The 19855-nt window shown below is 32.7% G+C and overlaps 2 protein-coding genes and 1 pseudogene across 4 annotated transcripts; all 3 read left to right on the forward strand.

Moving 5' to 3' along the window:
* Position 1: 1 nt before the first annotated feature.
* Positions 2–2115, forward strand: LOC143553161 (acyl carrier protein 2, mitochondrial-like). Its single transcript, XM_077043202.1, has 2 exons — positions 2–211; positions 1895–2115. Exons 1-2 carry the CDS (start codon positions 2–4, stop codon positions 2069–2071), a joined length of 387 nt encoding a protein of 128 aa, XP_076899317.1. The 3' UTR covers positions 2072–2115.
* Positions 2116–4342: 2227 nt separating this feature from the next.
* Positions 4343–8541, forward strand: LOC143553183 (putative metallophosphoesterase At3g03305; annotated as a pseudogene). Its single transcript, XR_013138788.1, has 4 exons — positions 4343–4637; positions 5809–6050; positions 6215–7753; positions 8247–8541. The product of XR_013138788.1 is annotated as a putative metallophosphoesterase At3g03305 (transcript).
* Positions 8542–10087: 1546 nt separating this feature from the next.
* On the forward strand, positions 10088–19549 carry LOC143553184 (putative E3 ubiquitin-protein ligase ARI8). 2 transcript variants are annotated; one of them, XM_077043221.1, is made up of 15 exons: positions 10088–10322; positions 11955–12079; positions 13270–13372; positions 13455–13545; positions 14227–14399; positions 15126–15230; positions 15341–15429; positions 16174–16281; positions 16369–16459; positions 16555–16644; positions 17404–17451; positions 17775–17846; positions 17941–18040; positions 18133–18262; positions 18981–19549. In XM_077043221.1, the coding sequence occupies exons 1-15, from the start codon at positions 10173–10175 to the stop codon at positions 19252–19254; spliced, it is 1749 nt and encodes a 582-aa protein (XP_076899336.1). In that variant the 5' UTR covers positions 10088–10172; the 3' UTR covers positions 19255–19549. The 2 variants fall into 2 exon arrangements, with proteins under 2 accessions (XP_076899336.1, XP_076899337.1); XM_077043222.1 differs by lacking the exon at positions 11955–12079 and having other exon boundaries at positions 10264–10322; positions 18981–19546.
* Positions 19550–19855: the final 306 nt, after the last annotated feature.

The raw sequence follows: 19855 nt of genomic DNA on the forward strand, positions 1-19855 counted from the left end.
AATGGCGGCGAGAAATGCACTCCTGAAGCATCTGCGTCTGAATGTTTCAGCTCAAAACCCTAGCAGTAGAAGAGTACTCGAAGGAGGCTTAATCCACCTTTTCCGCCGCCGTTTTTCCGAGGAAGTACGAGGATCTTTCTTCGACAAGTCAGAGGTGACTGATCGAGTGGTTACCTGCGTCAAAAATTTCCAAAAAGTTGATCCCTCTAAGGTAATTAAACGAATCCATTTAATTTATATGTAAACCTTTTGAATTAGGGCTGAGTCTATTGGAAAATTAAAATGTGTATGTTTGATTGATAATTATTGTGTTGATTGTTGGTTGAGTTTTGTACACTCTAATGGGTTCTTTAAGAAGCTAGTACCCGGTTATTATTATTGTAGTCCAACAATTAACATGTGTTTATTAGTCTTTGAAGTGAAATTTATGATCATGTAAAGTGTGTGAAATGTATAGCTTCATCTTTTGATTTAGGCATGCCAATCGTGCGCTAGATGGCGAGATTACGAAAAGGTTGATAGCAATTTGTGTTTTCTTTTATGTATTGTTGATGTGAATTGGAAATCATGGTGAATTGATGACAGTGATTACTTTAGTAGTGGTTGTTGAAAAATTGAAGTTATCAGGCCTTGTTTATCTTTTTTTTTTAGTTTGGAGGAATATTATTAATCTAATCTTGGTCTAAAAAAGCACGCCCTAGGCGCAAAGTGACATGAGGCTTGTACACATAGTGCGCCTTGGTGCGCTTTTTGGCGAGGTGAGGTGTGACTGTCAAGGGGCTTTTTGTACATGGATCATTGATTTGGGCTAGAATGAATTAAAGCATAATGGGCGTGAAAGGGCGGAACCAAGCTACATTGTTCTAAAGGTGTAGAAACTAGAAACACCTTATACTTTATTATTTTGAATTAATGTTTAAACGCGTTATGCTTTAATTATTATATATGGCCCAAATTAAAGCTTCATGTACAAGGAATTTAGAATTTATGTGGGGTAGTATGTGACAGTTCATCTTGTTTCCAGTATGAATTAGGATTAGTCATACGTTGACTAGAGTGCTGACTTGGCACTATGAATCGTGCTACCATCTATGTGGTCTATATCTGAGATGACGTGATGATAATGCCGTACACCTGTATGATCACCAGCTGATAATTAAATGTTTTTGGCATCGTCAGTAGTTTATTTAGAGAGAGGACCTGGTATGAATCGTCTAATCAGTCAAGTTAATAGTCAATGAGAGTCTAGGTAATTTGTGTTATTGACAAGCGGCTTTAGTGAGTTTTTTAAGTATTTAGTTTCTTTATGTTAATTGTTTTTGCATAGTTGTAATATATCTTATTATCTTGGTATTTAAATGCGCGCATAATGTGCACATCACATGTTGCAGTGATGAAACTGCATCGCGCGACGCAGTTCTATTGTGCGCATCATGTGATGCGGTCTTATGTGTACTGCAACGATTTATGCAGTTGGACAGAATTTGAACAAATTGGACCGTTGATTACAATGGCCAATGGGTCTGAGTTTCTTAAATCTGATTGAACAAATTTGAAAAATCAATTGAACAATGAGTTTGAGTATTTGAGCAAATTAAACTATTTATTGGACAGATCTGACTAGTGATTATGAGATTATCTTGTATTTTTGTGTTTAAAAGCCAGCAAGTTCAAATATCATCTATAAATATTTTTATTAACAAACACGAATTGCATACGTGGCACGTGTGCTTCACGCATCGGGCTTTTTCTAAACACGTTATGGAGACTCTTGCTCAAATTGTTTCATGATTCGCTTATAATATTTTAGTTCGATTTGTGTGCCAAAATGGGTTAATATTTTACTTTATATTTAAGTATTAATTGAGTTTGAACACATTCTCATATTTTGTAGGTTACATCATGCGCACACTTCCAAAACGATCTTGGGTTAGATAGTTTAGACACAGTCGAGATTGTAATGGCTCTTGAAGAAGAATTTGGGTTCGAGATTCCTGATAATGATGCAGACAAAATTAGCTCCATTGACCTTGCGGTTGACTTTATCGCGTCTCATCCTCAAGCTAAGTAAGGAGTATGAGTGGATGGCGTCAACTATATTGAATCAAGAAAATGCAAAAATCATTTGTTCGGTGTTTTTCATTTTTTTCATTTTAGTTATTTTTTTGTATTACTGTATGCTTACACACTTTTCATCATCTTGCATGCTGCTTAAATAAGTGCAGTTGTGGGCGTGTGACTGCAGTTGGTTCATTTTATTGGTACTGTTGAATAGATCAAAGAAACTTTATAGGTTTTCTCTTTGTATTTGATTAATATGAATCTAGATGATGATGATAATTTAAAGCAGTTTTTTTTTCTATATTTCTAAGATTTTTTTGTGTTGAAAATGATGGCAGGAAAAGTTTTTAAACAAGCCATTCTCATTTTCGGATCAAAATTTTGTCAATCCTGTGATCAGTTGTGGCATGAATCTATGTGGAATAGTGTTTTTGTGCAATTGGTATCTTTGTAGGCAATTGTCACTTACATGCAGATTACCCATTGGGTGTTAAGACTTTCATAGTTGATAAACTAGTCCGAGTTTGAGCTTTAATTTATATACTTTAACTATTTTTATATATTTTGAGAAAAGAAAAACTTAAATGACCCAAGCCAAGCTCGAGCATTGTTAAATTAATACATAAAAGTTTAAGAGAGTTAAAACTTAGAAAAACTCAAAGCTTGTTAAGACTTGACAAGGCTAAATGATCTTTTCATACAAGGCTTGAGCTAAGGCTTGATAAGTAAACGAGTTTTAGGCTTGGCTCGAGCTTGATAAGGCTCAGATTGTTTCAAGCTTTTTATCAATCCAATCTTAAGTAGCTCACAAGTGGCTTGACTCACCCTTGATAGTTAGTTGACTCTAGCATTGACGTTTGTTGACCAGCATAATCTTTGTTTTCATCTTTGGTGCATGTGGGGGCGTCGTATGTCACTTTCAGATTTCTTGATTTCATATCAATAATTTTTTTGTCTCAATCTGCCCGTTACTTTTAGTCGAGTACATAATTAACTTTTGTTTCGTTTTGAAACATAAAAAAACATGAACAATATTATTCTTTCAATATCTTTTAGTCTTTTACAATAAAGACCAAACTAAGCCATAGTTCTAATTCCATTGTTCTTAATTGTGTTTTGAAAATCCGATTAGATCCATGTCAGAATTTGCTATTGTCATTCGTTACTGACTCTTTTCTTAGCCAATCAACAAAAGCTAATGGTTTAATAACAATCAGTCCAGTTTTTTAACATTGATCTTTTTACTTTTGGGTTTAAGCCGCACCTACAATAAATAGTTGGGGTTATGGATTTTACTCACATATGGTGGGGTCTCCAGGACAAGACTAATTGGGCGGACTGATGTACGAGTTTTCCTTCAAGGACGTGGCAGCCTAGCATCCCACAGTTTCATACTCGGGTGAACAATAGCACATAAGTGATCCAAATAGCCGTTCGAAAAAATCTAATTTTGCATACTTCTAAAATAAAATGAAAATAAAAAGAATTAAACAAAATCCAAAGCTAAGACCAATATAGCAAAGTGGTTTTTGACACTTTCATGTGAGTTACAGGTTTCACGCATCATCGAAACTATCAACGTGTTCCCAAGTTAACATAATTAAAAGAAAAAAAAGGAAAATAAAACCTTCTTTCCCTTTCATCTCCTTTTCTTTTCTTTCCTTTCTTTCCAATTCTTTATATATTGAAAAAAAAGCCTTTTTACCCTTTAAAACATATATTTTTCCTTTATTTCCTTTCATTTCTCCCTTATATTAGGGGTGTTTAAAATTCCTTATTTTTGTCTCCTAATAACTTTTAACTTATCAACAAGTTAATAAAGTGTTTGGAATTACTTAATATGTTAGTGGAAAAGTTTCATAAGTCAAGAATGTGACTTATGAGTTATGACTTGTAGATAAATCATAAGGAGTTAAAAACAAGGAATTATGGTTGTCACCTTTTACCCGAAACCCAACCCGAGAAAGTCCGAACCCGAAAGATCCAAACCCGAACCCGAACCCGAACCGAAGTAATTCGGGTTAGTTCTTGGGTCTGATTTTTAGGTTTCAGGTCAACTTGAGAAAACCAAATACACTATTTGTTTAACTTTCCAATTTTTAGGTTTCAGGTCAACGAGAACAGCCTCCCAACTTTTAACTTTCCATCCGTTCTTCTAAAAAAATACTTTTGGAACAAAGGTACTTGTATCTTTCCATTCATTTCTTTTTTAGTTCAAGCTCTGGAACACAGCTAGTACTGTATGATTGACCTCCAGCGGATGTCATTGATCCGACCCGGTCTGCAATTAAACCCTAAAAACAGTATCATACAACACAACATTATGAAACTGTTAATCCTCTTATTGCTGTGCTACAATTGTATTGGTAGCGATGAGATCAGTAGTAACACGAACAACAACAGAGACATTATACAAGTACAAAATAGTGAGGATGACGTGGTGTGGATCGTTCAGCTATCTGATCTTCATTTCAGTGTTCATTATCCTGAACGAGCTTTCGAGTTCCAGCAATTCGTGAGCTCTACTCTCTCAATGATCAATCCGTCACTCGTATTAATCACCGGCGATCTTACTGGTATTCTCATTACAATTTGACCTGTTTTCGTAATTATTTGATGATTTGATTTGAATTGAGTTGATTTTGATGATGTTTTAAGCTAATTTATTACGAATGCTTAGGACTTTGAAATTTGATAACACATAAATGTGATGTAGGTTGAGAATTTGTTCATTGAGTGATTGATAGGGCTGTAAAAGAACCGAACGTTTATGTTCCTTTGTTTAATAAGTTAACGGACACAGACAAGGGATTTCGTTTGTTAATTAAATGAACCAACATGAACATAGGCCATCTTCGTTCGATAATGTGTTCGTTTATGTTTGGTTTTTAATAATGTTTAATTACTTTTCTAATCTAATCAATTTGATTTAAGCAAAATTATTAACTATAAAACAAAAATATATATGAGTATTATGTGATTAATTTATATGTAAAATTAACATACGGATATGAATGTTAAATAAACACCTTGACACTGACCAATTCGGTTAGCCAAACCAAATAAAACATTTTTTTATGTTCATATGTGTTCGTTCGTTTGTATTCGTGAACCGTTCATGAACAAGTTCATTTCTTTAATGAACGGATACAAACAATAAATTCCGTTCAGTTAGCTGTTCGTAAACTGTTCGCTTGTCTGATAACAGCTTAACGGATAAACATGAACAACGCCTTGTTCGGTTCGGTTCGGTTCGTGTAGCCCTAGTGATTGAGTTATATGTGGATTTAGCTTAATGGGTGTTTGGATGCATGTTATTAAGTAATTATTCTACTTTAAGAGCTAGGGATGTTTGGATGTGGTTTTTGAAACTGATTATGCATAACTAGTATATCGGAGCTTTGCATGTTTACTTATATAGGCAATTTCATCTTCATGTTAACATCAAAGTGTAACAATCATATTTACTTATTTAGATTTGGAAAAATCAGTTTTTTAATGACAACAAGAAGCTAGTAAATAACTAAATACCAATAATTTGATATGATGATGAAGATGAAGTAAGAATGTGAAAAACAATATACCAAATATTAAAATTTTGAATCTTTAACCGACTTATTTTATTTGTAATAAAATATAAAGTATAAACATTTGGTGCATCTTTGATAATATATAATCATTTTGATTGGCATTTACATGCTACTTGAAGATTTGATTAAAAGTCATTACTTTATATAATTCTAACAGATGGTAAAAGCAAGGATCATTTAATAATGAAGCAAAATGAAGAAGAGTGGATTGAATACCAAAATGCAATGAAAAATGTTATAACAACAAGTGGCCTTGATAAAAACATCTTTTATGATGTTAGAGGAAATCATGATAAGTTTGGTGTCCCCAATGTTGGTGGTGCATTTGACTTTTTTTCAAACTATAGTGTCACTGGTCAACTTGGAAGAAGCCAATCGGTCAACAGTGTTACTCTGCAGGTTAGTTTTTCTTTCAACCTCCATTTTTTGCACATTATTGCAATGTTATATAAAACTAGTTTATTAAAACATCATAAAAATGAAAAGCTGCATCATATTATTTCTTTGAATGTGATACCTGTTTTGACTTTGACCCATTACCCAACCTGTTTTGATTTTGATAGACTAGCAGCCGGAATCTTCTATTTGTTTCATTCGACAGCACAATGTCTACCGGCTTACGGGGCCCCACAAATCTTTTTGGGCATCCAACTGACCAACTGTTAAACGAATTAAACTCTCATCTCTCACAATGGGATGCCACATCAGCAAAATCATCAACCAAGATCGCGTTCGGCCATTTTCCCCTTTCGTTTTCCGCACCCACAAATTCTGGAAGAACCCTAAAACAAATTTTTCTCAACCAATCCATAACTGCTTATCTGTGTGGCCATTTTCATTTAAAATTCGGTAAGAATCTAAAACGTCATCATGAAACGGATCTTGAAACGGGTCATAGCCCTATTCAACTAAACATACATCAAAAGGGTAGTTCATCAAGTATCCAAAGTTGTCAAAAAGTTGGTCAAAACGTCAATGAGTTTTGGGAGCTGGAAATGGGTGATTGGAGGAAAAGTCGAGCTATACGCGTTATGGCAATCGATAAAGGTCGTGTATCGTTCATCGACACCGATTTAAAGACCGGTTCTAAAGAAATCTTGATCTTACCAACTTATCCATTAGATTCCCGGTTTATATCAACAGATATGTTGAACAAATATAAATGTCAATCAATGGAGGATACAGCTCATATCAGAGCCCTGGTTTTCTCTTCAACAACAATTGCATCCGTTAAGGCTAAAATATATGATTCAGTGCACGGGGATCTTAAGATGGTTCTAGAAGCTTCCATGAATAAAAATGATAACTTTAACTTATACACTGTCCCGTGGAACTCAGAAGCATTTATTGATCCGTCTGTTAATAGATATTGGCTACAGATCGAAGCAGTCGATATTAACGATAAAACAGTTTCAACCGAATTAATACCTTTTTCGTTATCTGGGTTGCGTGCTGACCTGTCATGGACATGGAAGGAAGCTTTTGTTATGGGGATTCAATGGGCCGAGTTATACTACCCGATATTTTGGTCGTTTTATTTTCTTGTTTTCATCATTCTTATTCTACCAAAAATCATCATTTTCGTATGGAAAAAACAGTATAGTTACAAATACTTCAAGGCGAATAAAGGGGTTATAAGTTTTGTGACATGGGTTTTTGCTGAGGTGGACAATATCCAGTTTTTGTGGAAGTTAATATTGGCATACTTGTTGTACCTTATACTATGTCCATGGTTTTTAGGTCAAGTATTCACTAAAGGTGGTGATAGAGGATACATGACATATAAAGGGTGGGTGGTGAATTTTAATGATTTGAAAAATTTAGAATTTATTGGGTTTCCAGATGTAATGGTGATTGTTATTCCTCATATTTATTTTGTGGTGTTACCGGCTGTTATTATTATTGGGGCGGTGGTTGCTGAGAGAGCGGTGTATCAAGATCATGTTTGTTCACTTTCTGGGAAGAAAAGAGATGATGGTGTAGACGATGAAAGAATTAAGTCGAGTGATCATATAAGTGGTTGGGTTTTGAAGATGTTGAGGAAATGGGCTAGGGTCATTCTTGCAATTTTGTCTATGGCGGTTTGTTGGAAGCATTTAAAGGTGAGTATCATTGATCTATAACTACTAAGAGGAAATAGAGATACATGAGTAGTGTACATAAGCAGAAAGAGAGTGGTGGGGGTGGGGGTTTGTAAGCATTTTTTATTCATTATGTAAAGTTATTTCTATAAACAAGTAGTAAGATAGTTATGCATACGAAAAAACATATTATTGCTATAATAATCTAAATCTTTTAGTAAGTTAGCTATTTTCTATAAGTAATCAATGAGTTAAACATGCTTACCAAAAAATATATTATTCCTACAAAAATGTAAACCTTCTTATAAGAACGATTTATTAGGTAGTATGCGACTATGCGTTTATCATAGACGATAATCAACTCTCAACTCACCCGTTAAAGGGTTTTAATTCATAGTTAGATTACCGTTATTATTGTTGTGACCATATTGCTTTCTAATCATAGTTTTAGCGTGTTAATTATGGAGAAATTTGATATAAATTTTGATTTCTGCTTTTTAATTTTTGGATGCAGAACTGCTGGTCTCTAATGAAAGCTTACGAGATGAACCCATTAGTGCATTTTCCATTTTATAGCTTCTCAATCCCGCTGTTATTGGTTTATGTTTTCTACAAGACGAAAAGACTATGACGCCCTTTGCTTCTTTAATCTCAATACCGTTAAGGTAGATAAGAGTTACTAATGGCATAGCTATGGGATGGATTTGAGTTCCCTATAATCTTGATAATACAGTATTCTAAATACAAATCGCCTCTAAAGAAACTAGTATTCTTTGTTCAAGGATAAAATATACATGGAAAAAGGAACCAATGGGGATATATGTAAGTTAGTTGTACCTTTTAAGTTCAGTAATGTTCTTATAGTACTCTTAACAAGTTTTTTACGTCTAAATAGAGACAAATTGGGTGCTTTTGGTTAGATTTACATGAGTTAAGGCTAGGTTCTTTATATATAAGTTTTTATCTTTTATTATTTTCGTCATTGCTACCTTTCGCGATGCTTAACGAAAGGATGTATCGGTTCCAAGTTGTTTAAATAAACAACACTTTTGTTCAAATTTAACTTGTAAAGGGACCAACATGCAAAAAATGTTTACGGATTTTTGCGAGAAAAAACAAAAAGAATGTTGGTTTTTTATGGTATTTCCCTTGACAAAATTATCATCTTTCATTGAATGGTTGCAAGTTTTTTCTTCAATGTAGGGGTGTGCACAAAACCGAATCGAAACCGAAAGAACCAAAAAAACCAAACCGAATTAGAAACCGGCGGTTCGGTTTTGAACTTTAGCAAAAACCGAAATATTGGCTTTGGTTCGGTTTTGTATTTTGTTAAGAACCAAAAAAGCCAAACCGAACCAGAATAACAAAAAAAATCAAAATAACCATAACATCTTAACTGTATCCATTAAAAGGAAATCAACCGATGACTGTTTGTTTAGTTTTAACAAATGGTTAACAACAAATATATTTGGTTTCTACATATGATTACTACATAATAATACTGGTACTTTTAGTTTTGATTTTAAACTTATCTTTTATAAGCTTTTAATAATACTTGAGGTTCAAACTTTCAATATTCTATTAATCATTAGTTTAAATAAAAAACAAATATCATGCCCAATTTCAATATTTTGAGTCAAGTTTATTTTGGCCCAAAACGTTTTTCCTCGATTAGCAAAACCGAAAAAACCGCATCCAAAACCGAACCGAATCCAAAAACCAAAAACCGAAACCGAGCGGTTTTAAAAAGCCATAAAACCGAAAGTTTGGTTTTCGGTTCGGTTTCAATCAAAAACCGAACCACGCACACCCCTACTTCAATGGGTCATTCGATCGATTTACCACGAGTTCATCTTTAAATACCTATGTATACATGTGATTACCTATACTAAACGGTATTTAAAACTGAAATATAACACAAGTATCTCCAAGAAACCGCGAATCATATCATATCCGGCAAACTCTTGGAACAGCAACAATGAAGCCAACCAAAATTATAAAACCCCACATGACAAGACTTAGGTGAGGTAGTTAACTTAAACCACTAAAAGTTGGTCAACAACAATATACATACATATTTTTTTAAAATAATTAGGTTTTAGTTACCAAATCCAAAAGTTAAGGGGATTAAAATGAAACTACCCCAACCTCAGCTGGTATGTATCCGTTGTTGGATCCACCAACATAATAATAAGAATAAGAATAAGAATAAGAATAAGAATAAGAATAAGAATAAGAATAATAATATTCTTTCCCCTTGGTTCGATCTCAACAATAATAATAATAATAATAATAATAATAATAATAATAATCGGAATCTCCGGTCTATCACAGTGGGAGAATTAGGGGAAAGAGATATACGATTAAATTGGTTATTAATTAGGAATTAGCTATCTGCATTCAATTAGGTTATAATTAGGTCTGTGTGATTGAATTAGATATGGACTCGGAAGATGATTATATTTATGGAGGTGAGTCATTTGATGATGATGATGACTTCTACAGTCGAGAGACTGCCATGGACTCCGGTTACGACTTCATTGATAATGAGTCTGATGATTCTAATGATCTCTATGCTCATCGTAGTCAGGTACATTGATATTATTGTTGTAATTATTATTTCGTACTGCTGCGAATATATAATTTTAGGTTTGAATATGACGCGTACATGAGCTAGCATGGCTTGTAATTAGTGATAGTTTTTGCTGATGGTTTATAAAACTTTATTAATAAGCAACACAGAAATGAAGGAATTCAATGTTCATGAAGCTGCTAATAAAGGAGATAATAATTTATGTGATTACTTAACTATTGCTAAATGAGCTGACATTTTTCAAATTTTCGTTGCCGGTTTGGAGGTGCGGTGTTAATGAGGATTCTAGAAAACTTAGGATAAGTATTTGTATGTCTTTAATTTTGATGATGCTGTATGAAAACTACTTTTTACATGATATTACGGATTATTTACCGAAAGATTAATTGAACTCACTGAAAGGATGATCATCGTACACAATGATGCCGTGTGCTTGTGTGTATATACGAGTTTGAGTTGAACATAAATCGAGAGAATTTGTGTATGGAAGAGGAAGAAAAACACTAGGATATTGATTACCATATAAGTTCATAAATTAGTCGATTTGAGTTGGTTATAGCTTGATGTCTTGCAATTGTGTTTGGATTAGTCGCCACTAAAAGTTTGAGATAAATGGACTCGTTTTTATTAGATTGCCATATAAATGCTAGTTCTGGTGTGATCTCTATGAAGATACCCAATCTAGTGGTATTTTAGCTTCTATTGCATTGAGCTGCCTTCAATTGTGTTGAGCTTTTAACTTTTAGTTTATTGGTCTTAGTCTTTTTGACTCACAAGTGGACAGATTTGTAATTGAACAAGGTGCATTTTTTTCTTGTTGTATTGTGTAATCTTCATTTTTCTAGTATTAAAAAAGAACAAAGGTTAGTAGTTTTTGGAGTTGAATATAGTTTGTAATTAGCGGTTCTGGTTCATGAAATCCATCTCTTCAGCCCTGAAGATTCTTCTTTCACTTTCATGTAATTAATGGGGAGCTTCCACATGATAGTTGCCTATATGATTTGAGCAATTTTGTCAATTAGCAGATTGATCTTCAAAAAGTTGTTACATGACTGAATTAGACGAGTTGCTGTTGCAGTTGCCTTTCCATTTTGTATTATTGAAAGTGAAGTCCCTCTGAGATAACTACTGTGATACACGTGTCTGATTTCAAGTTTTAATGAATGATATTTATTTGCTTTTAGACAAAACGTCATACCTGATAATTATCATCGTGTGCATGTAACAACATAATAGCACTTTCAAGTGTACGTAATAGCATAACATGTTTACTTATGTTAATCGCTCATAATTAGTATATTTTGATTTTAATTGTTTAATAAAGTAATTATTTTTCTTATATATGTACTCACACGCCCACCTATACATTGTTTTGAAAATTGAAATTTTAAACTTAGTTTTGTTAAATGTATTTTTTATTTTTAATTGTTTTAGCCAAAAAAATTTTTTATCTGTCATCATGCGTGTAGGGGGTGTTTGGGATTGCTTATTAAAGCTGCTTACACTTTTTGAAATACTCATATAAACAGTTGGGTTAAAAAAACTCCCTAACTGAATATTTGAAACTGCTTATACCATCCTAAAAACTCAGATAATGCATTACTTAAACGTATTTATGGCTTTTTTCAGCAAAACTATTCCATTTTGAATGAAGCTGATATTCATCTACGTCAAGAGGATAATATCAAAAAAATATCATCTATACTTTCCATTTCCAATGATGCAGCTGCCATATTACTCCGCCATTATAACTGGTAATCTGTTAAATCTATATCTCCGCTCTACATGAACTGACTATATAAATTTATGTCTCAAAAGTCAAAACAGTGGTATCTGAAAATCTAGCATGAAGATAGACATGATATTTCTAAATTACCTTCTTTCTTTTTGTAGAGATTGGATAATTCCATGTGTTTATTTTGTACTTAATCATGTTTATCCTTCTAGATTATCATCATGTAAAAACTTCTTTCTGACTTGGTAATTCCTAATTCATTATTCAAATTTACATATAAATTTCCCACATGATTTTGAAGCTTAGAACATCAAGATAGTTAAAAGGTGCTTCTTTCCGTACTTGCACTTATAATTATTAATATCGAGTTGCGTTTTTTAATTGAATCAAACCAACTATTTATATATTTTATTCATCTTCAATTGTATGCTTATAGGGTGAAAAGTCATGAGGTTCTTTCGTTAGTGGAAATGAGGTGGAAACTTAAGCTTTAGAAGTTGGACTCTTATATTGTACCCTAATTTTTCTTTTTTGTAATAATTCTTTTAAGACGATTCATTAATTATTAAGCATACATGATATATTTTCCTAAAAAGGTAGCTTAAATTCTAAGGTGGACCTTTCACCCAAAATCTGAGTACGATGATGATGATGATGATGATGATGATGTATAGTAAGCTTTGGGCTATTGCAACTTGCTCTTTTGTTGTATAGGCGTGCGCGCGCGCACACACACACACAGTAGGCGCTTATGTAACCACCTCTCGTATAACACTTAAAAGCTAAGCTTTGGGCTATTGCAACTTGCTCTTTTGTTGTATAGGCGTGCGCGCGCGCACACACACACACAGTAGGCGCTTATGTAACCACCTCTCGTATAACACTTAAAAGCAAAATGTACAAGAGCATTACGATTCTCGCAGTTCTCAACATTTTTTGGTTCTGATTTGAATGTCTCCCTATATATATATATATATATGTACACACATACATACATATATACATATGTGTGTATGTGTGTTACCCGTTAAATTTTGAAGGCTATAGGTACCACTTTCTTATTTGATTATATCCTTTTCAATTTCTGTACACAATGTAGCATATAATAGCTATCCTGTCATTGTTTATTGGGCTTAATGTATAGGTGGTAACAGGAACGGTGTCTCAAACTCAGTCTGCTGAATGAATTTCAATATTTTGAACATACAGGAGTGTCAGCAAAGTCAATGATGAATGGTTTGCTAATGAAGAAAAGGTTCGCAGGGTTGTTGGATTATTAGAAGCACCACATGCACTTCCCAATGGCAAAGAGGTAATTATCTACAATATTAAGGGCCATTAATTGGTAGCATCCTTATGACTTTTAGTTTTAATACTTCACTTATAACTGGCAGTTGACATGTGGGATTTGCTTTGACGAGTATCCTTGTGATAGTATGAGTTCTGCTGCTTGTGGTCATCCTTTCTGTGTGACTTGTTGGCAAGGTTTGTGTGACAAACTTGTTCCATATTATACACTCTTAACAAATGCACACATATATGAAAGAAAAATATTTTATTGTATGTCATCAATAAAGGATATAAATGGTATAAATTCTATAACAGAAGGATGTGCATATAAATTATTGTATGTTATCAATAATATTTTTGTTTTTAATAAGATATTTCCTTTGTGATGAAATTACATAATAAAAGAATGTAAATGGTAATTTTTATAACAGAAGGGTGTACACATAAATTATTGTGTGTTATCTATAGGATTTTAGTTTTTAATAAGATATTTGGTTTGTGATGAAATAACAAGTAATGTAAACATCCATAACATGTTGATATTGAATATTGAGTTTATTTTGGAAGTACTAAAGAGAACATTTAAATTATTGCATATACATTCATAGTATGATAATGTAACTAATATGAAAAGAGGTCAAGAGATAACTTTTTGTTAGTTAGTTGATAATAGGTTTATATGGAAATATTGAGTTACTACTTCATAATATGAAAGTGTATTCATGTCGTTAATTGAATACATAACATCAACAATTTCTAATTGGCAAATGAAAAGCCATTCAACCTTTAATTGAGTGACATTTTTCAGATTAGAGAATTGCTGATGTCATATTTATCTGCTTTATTATATATTAAGATTGCAATTAATGTATGCAGGATACATAAGCACTGCCGTTAATGATGGCCCTGGATGCTTGATGTTGAGATGCCCTGATCCGTCTTGTGGTGCAGCTATTGGTCAAAATATGATTATTTCGTTGGCTTCAGATGATGATAGAGGAAAATATCACCGTTACTTCCTAAGATCCTTTGTGGAAGACAATAGAAAGGTAAGTTCACATGATTTTAATTTATGTGTATTTAAAATTGTTGTTAACGAAGTAAATTTTGAAATTATTTTTCTGAATGAAGGTAATAGACAGTTATTTGTAGAGGCGGTAATAACAAGCTGGTTCATAAGCACTTCTTTTTCCATTTTAAAAGAACTTTATAAGTTTATAACTCATAAAAGCATCATTTGTTATCGTAAAAAGTTATTACAATATTAATCTAAATCTTTGAATAAAACGATTCAAGAAGATGTATGCATTTAAAGTAGACTTTTTGGTGACTTTCAACCTGAAAAACCCATTTGACCCGTTTGCATCCCCCTTATATTTATTGTTATATTTGACCCATTAAAGATCAGGTGGGTTGAAATGGGTCATTTTGTCCACTTACAAAAAAAGTTTCGTAAACGCATTAAATATGATTACGAAAAAGTATTTTTACAATATTAATCTGAATCATTGAATGAATTGTTTATATGCATTAATAATGGACTTTGGTCGACTTTCAATCTGTTTGACTCATTTGACTTAGTATTCCTCTTCCAGCTAATTTTTCATTTTACCCATTTGAGATAAAATAATACACAATCCAAGTCAACCCATTCTTTATTTTGCCTATGAGATTAAGATAGAAACAATAGTATTTTGTCTCATACATCAAATAACTCTTACTTATGCATTTTACTAACCAATGTAAATATATAATTTTTATGATTATTTTTATAGACGAAGTGGTGTCCTGCCCCTGGTTGCGACTATGCTGTGGACTTCATTGTTGGTGGTGGAACTTTTGATGTTACTTGTCACTGCTCATATAGCTTTTGTTGGAATGTATGTTTCATTCATCAAATACAATGTATATATATACTTCCATTTAACATTATCTATTATACATTAACCAACGTAAGCTTTTTTTTTTTATTGTGGGCCCACATTTACAGTGTACTGAGGAAGCTCACAGGCCAGTTGATTGTGAAACAGTGTCAAAGTGGGTGATTAAGAACACTGCAGAATCAGAAAACATGAATTGGTATTCAATTATATAACTTATTTCTCATATATTCATGGGTTGCTGTTCTCCCCTTGGAACTAAATATTTCAGTTATTTTGGACTTATTAATTTACGGGGGTCTGATGAACAGAAAGAAATAATATATCATCAAGAAATGATGGATTGTTTAAAACCGAAATAACTGAAGTACTGAAACCAAACAAAAAACTGATGGTTTGGTTTTTATGGTTTCATAAAAAACGAATTTTGGTTCGGTTTTGGTTTTGCATGTAGCTAAAACCCAAAAAACTGACCTGTCCCGAATTTATGGATTTTCAACTTTTATTTTGAATGTTAAATTATTCATTAAAAATTGATAAATAGTGTAACCCAAATATTTTAGCCTAAGTATATAATAATTAATCATTAGTTAACAAAAAGATTTAGGCTCAAGTTCATTATTTTGGACCATATTTTTTTGGCCCAAAAATTTCAAGCCCAAATGGTAAAAAGTCAAAATCAGACTCAAACTTAAAAATTTCAAGCCCAAATGGTAAACCCAATTTTTTCTTTTTTGGTTCGGTTTGAGCCCAAAATCAACCCATGCATACCCTAGATTTTTGGGAGTTGAGGGTATATTATATTATCTTAAGGTTTTAATTGGTTAAGAGGGCGGTTTTGGCAAATAAAAATAATATTAGATTCACTAGGTCTAGGTGTTTATATAATTCTTGAACAATGATTAAATATTTATAAAACTATGAAATGGCCTTGATTTTTCAGGATATTAGCTAATTCAAAACCATGCCCCAAGTGCAAGCGACCAATTGAGAAAAACCAAGGATGTATGCATATTACATGTACACCACCTTGCAAATACGAGTTTTGCTGGTATGTTTATTCATGTTTTGTACCATCAAACAATTTTATTATTGAAAACATGTGAATTTTTCTTATATTTAAAATATGATTTTCCAGGCTTTGTCTTGGTGCATGGTCTGATCATGGTGAAAGGACAGGTGGCTTTTATGCATGCAATCGTTATGAGGCTGCAAAACAAGAGGGAGTTGTAAGCTTTAGAGATGTTTTACACTGGTATTATTAGGAGATAATAATGTTTCACATGTATGCATATTATATGGTATTATAATTTATTGCATGCAGTATGATGACACGGAAAAGCGACAAGAGATGGCAAAGAACTCTTTAGAAAGATATACTCACTATTATGAAAGATGGGCTACAAACCAATCGGTTGGTTTTTTATTCTCTTTTCCATGAAATTGAAATAACCCGACCCATAACCCAAATAATTGAGCCCAACCTGAAACTGACGGTAGTTTTGCTTGTACCGAAAACTGAAATGAACTGAAAAAATCAATTTTGAACTTTTAAGTACGTACTCAGTATATCCCACCAATAGCAAAGCTATGGTAAGTAATTTATAAAAAGTAATAAATGGTTTTTTATTCTCTTTTCCATGAAATTGAAATAACCCGACCCATAACCCAAATAATTGAGCCCAACCTGAAACTGACGGTAGTTTTGCTTGTACCGAAAACTGAAATGAACTGAAAAAATCAATTTTGAACTTTTAAGTAATTTATAAAAAGTAATAAATGGTGTACTCGATAAGTTTTAGGCTTAATTCTTAAATGGTTAATAATCAGTTAATAGTTAGTCACCAAAATGGTTTTAGGCCCAAATCCATTAATCTTTTTTCGGCTCAAATGGGAAAACCAAAACCGAACGAACCTGTCAACTCATTAAGCAAATCAAAGTCGCCCAACGTGTATTTTGAGTGCATGAGGGCATGAGGCATCCTAATTCCTAAATAATTATAGTAAAAGAAAATATATTTTTTATTGAAACATTATAATAATATCTAGCATGTAATTTTATAAAATAAGTTGTATGCGCTGGGCTAAAAGTGTTATTTTTGTTCAACCCGTCCAAAATGACTTGTTTTGGTTTGAGCCTCCCGATTTTATTTTATTTGTTTCTGTATTGCAGTCTAGACAAAAGGCCTTGGCAGATCTTCAGCAGATGCAAAACGTACATGTAAGCAAATTTTCTATATGATTTTTTAATGTTTCGACTGTGACTAACTGACTATAACTGATGGTATAAACCTATTTCCTCATATATCATGCTCACAATCACTTTTTTATTCTGTGTTTTGTTAATATTAAATATATTTATAAAGTGTATTTTTACACAATAATCTATAATTGTTTAAGCAAAAAACCTCTAGATTTCTGGATTCTCCCACCATGATCAACTTCTCTGATTTTATTGGATGTTTTAATAATTATTAATTATGTAATGAGTGTATATATATTTATGTATGCATATGCATAAAAATTTCTTTTTCGTTTGTGTAGCTTGAGAAGCTGAGTGACAAGCAGTGCCAGCCTGAATCACAGCTTAAGTTCATAACAGAGGCCTGGCTACAGGTGATGTATATTTTTTTTCTTTTTTTTAATTAAAATACAACTTAATCTACTTTTATAAATTATAATATCTTTGTGCTTATGGATATCATTACAGATAGTTGAGTGTAGACGGGTACTTAAGTGGACATATGCGTATGGATATTATATACCTCAGCATGAGCATGCCAAAAGGCAGTTCTTTGAGTACTTGCAAGGTACTTCTCCACATCTAACAACTTATCAACTCCACTTTTTATAAAACTCGATTTTTTTAATAATAAAATAAACTTTTCTTACATGTTTTTAGGTGAGGCGGAATCTGGGTTGGAAAGACTTCATCAATGTGCAGAAAAGGAACTACAATGTTACCTCAATGTTGAAGATGCTCCTTCAAAAGACTTCAATGAGTTCCGTATGAAATTAGCTGGGTTGACCAGGTGATTAAGACAAACTCGCTTCTATCTTTTAATATTTTTTGTTGATATAAACATATTGGTTTTTTATGTGTTAGGTATGTGTTTAATTACTTTAGATAACGATAAGTAGTGTTAGAGGACATTTAGTATTATTGGGGGAGTTAATAAAAAGGGGTTTAGAGGTTAATCATTATGCTACCATCATTCTAAAAAATATTAATCCATTTAACATGTTTTCCTTTTAGGTTTTTGTTTTATTTTACTCGTTTGATTCTTTAGGGATAAAACCATAACCCCAGTTGATAGTCATAATTACCACCTAATGAGAACAGAAATCAACGCTCAAAATACAGCTTGTATGAATGTATCTTTATGTTTTCCTTGAACTTACACATATAAAGTTTCTCTGAGTCATGAATGGAAGCTGTATACTTGAATATCTATTAATGTTTATATGCAGATATAATTATTTTGTATCAATTTATAATTCCAAATTTATAAATCCAAATATGCATCATATATATATTATTTAGTTATTTTTATCATAATAATATGTATAATAAGATCATTTTTGTATATATAAATAATAGTGCTTGTTTTGATTTGAGCTTTTGGCTACCCGATTCGGGTAGCTCACGAGTGGCTTGGATCGTTTAGGCCCTGTTCTTAACTAAGATCAAGATAATCTTCATTATTCTAACAAGTTTTATCTTTGTTCATCTTGTACGAATGAGTATAGTGTGACCCGTAATTACTTTGAGAATCTAGTTCGGGCTCTAGAAAATGGTCTATCAGATGTGGATGCCCGTGGTGGGCCCAGCCGAGCCGGTGGTTCAAGAAGCTTAGGAGCCGGTAGCAGCAAGTGCAGAACCAATAAGAACAAAGGAACCGCACCCGCACCCACGGCTAGATCTAGAAACATAGATGATTCTGGTCGCTGGTCATGTGAGCATTGTACATTCGCTAATGCCAAGTCAGCCACCGTGTGCCAAATGTGCCAGCACCGTCGATGACTTCACATTTCATTTATTACATCATTTGGCGTTCTATAAATTAGTATTTATCCTTTGAAAACATTAATGGTGCCATATTTATCCATTTAATAGTAAATAAAATAAGTTCAATTATAAAGTAATTGAATTTATTTCTTTACTACAAAAATGGGTGCGTATGGTATTTTTGGTGTTTTGAAGCGATATTATGAAATTTAAAAATATTGAATTCTTAGGAAAAAAATGGAGTTTACATTGTGATAATTCATTATTGTTGTAACTTGTATGTATGTATATGTTTTCTACAGTTAATGGAAGATTTAATTTGGTCATCCGTTAGACAAATTTGCAAGCAGTGACTTCTGTAAATACATATATATATGTTCTTTATAGTTTATACCATCACTTATAAGAAGGCAAATGCAACTTATATATACAATGAGAGGAAGTTATTTTAATTTTACTTCTATCAGCCTCAGCCCTCAGTTGTGAAGAAAATGGACGAGTGTGGGTAATTCTAGTCTCATACACGATTGTAGAACCGTGTTTCATATCGGGTCCAATACTTGTCAAGTATCCAAAGAAACTACAAGTATATTTATAAAAATGTAGAGAGCCGGGT

Source organism: Bidens hawaiensis, unplaced genomic scaffold (assembly GCF_021521415.1).
Source record: "Bidens hawaiensis isolate Kalapana, Puna unplaced genomic scaffold, B.hawaiensis_p1.1 tig00017157_1, whole genome shotgun sequence".
Lineage (NCBI taxonomy): Eukaryota > Viridiplantae > Streptophyta > Magnoliopsida > Asterales > Asteraceae > Bidens > Bidens hawaiensis.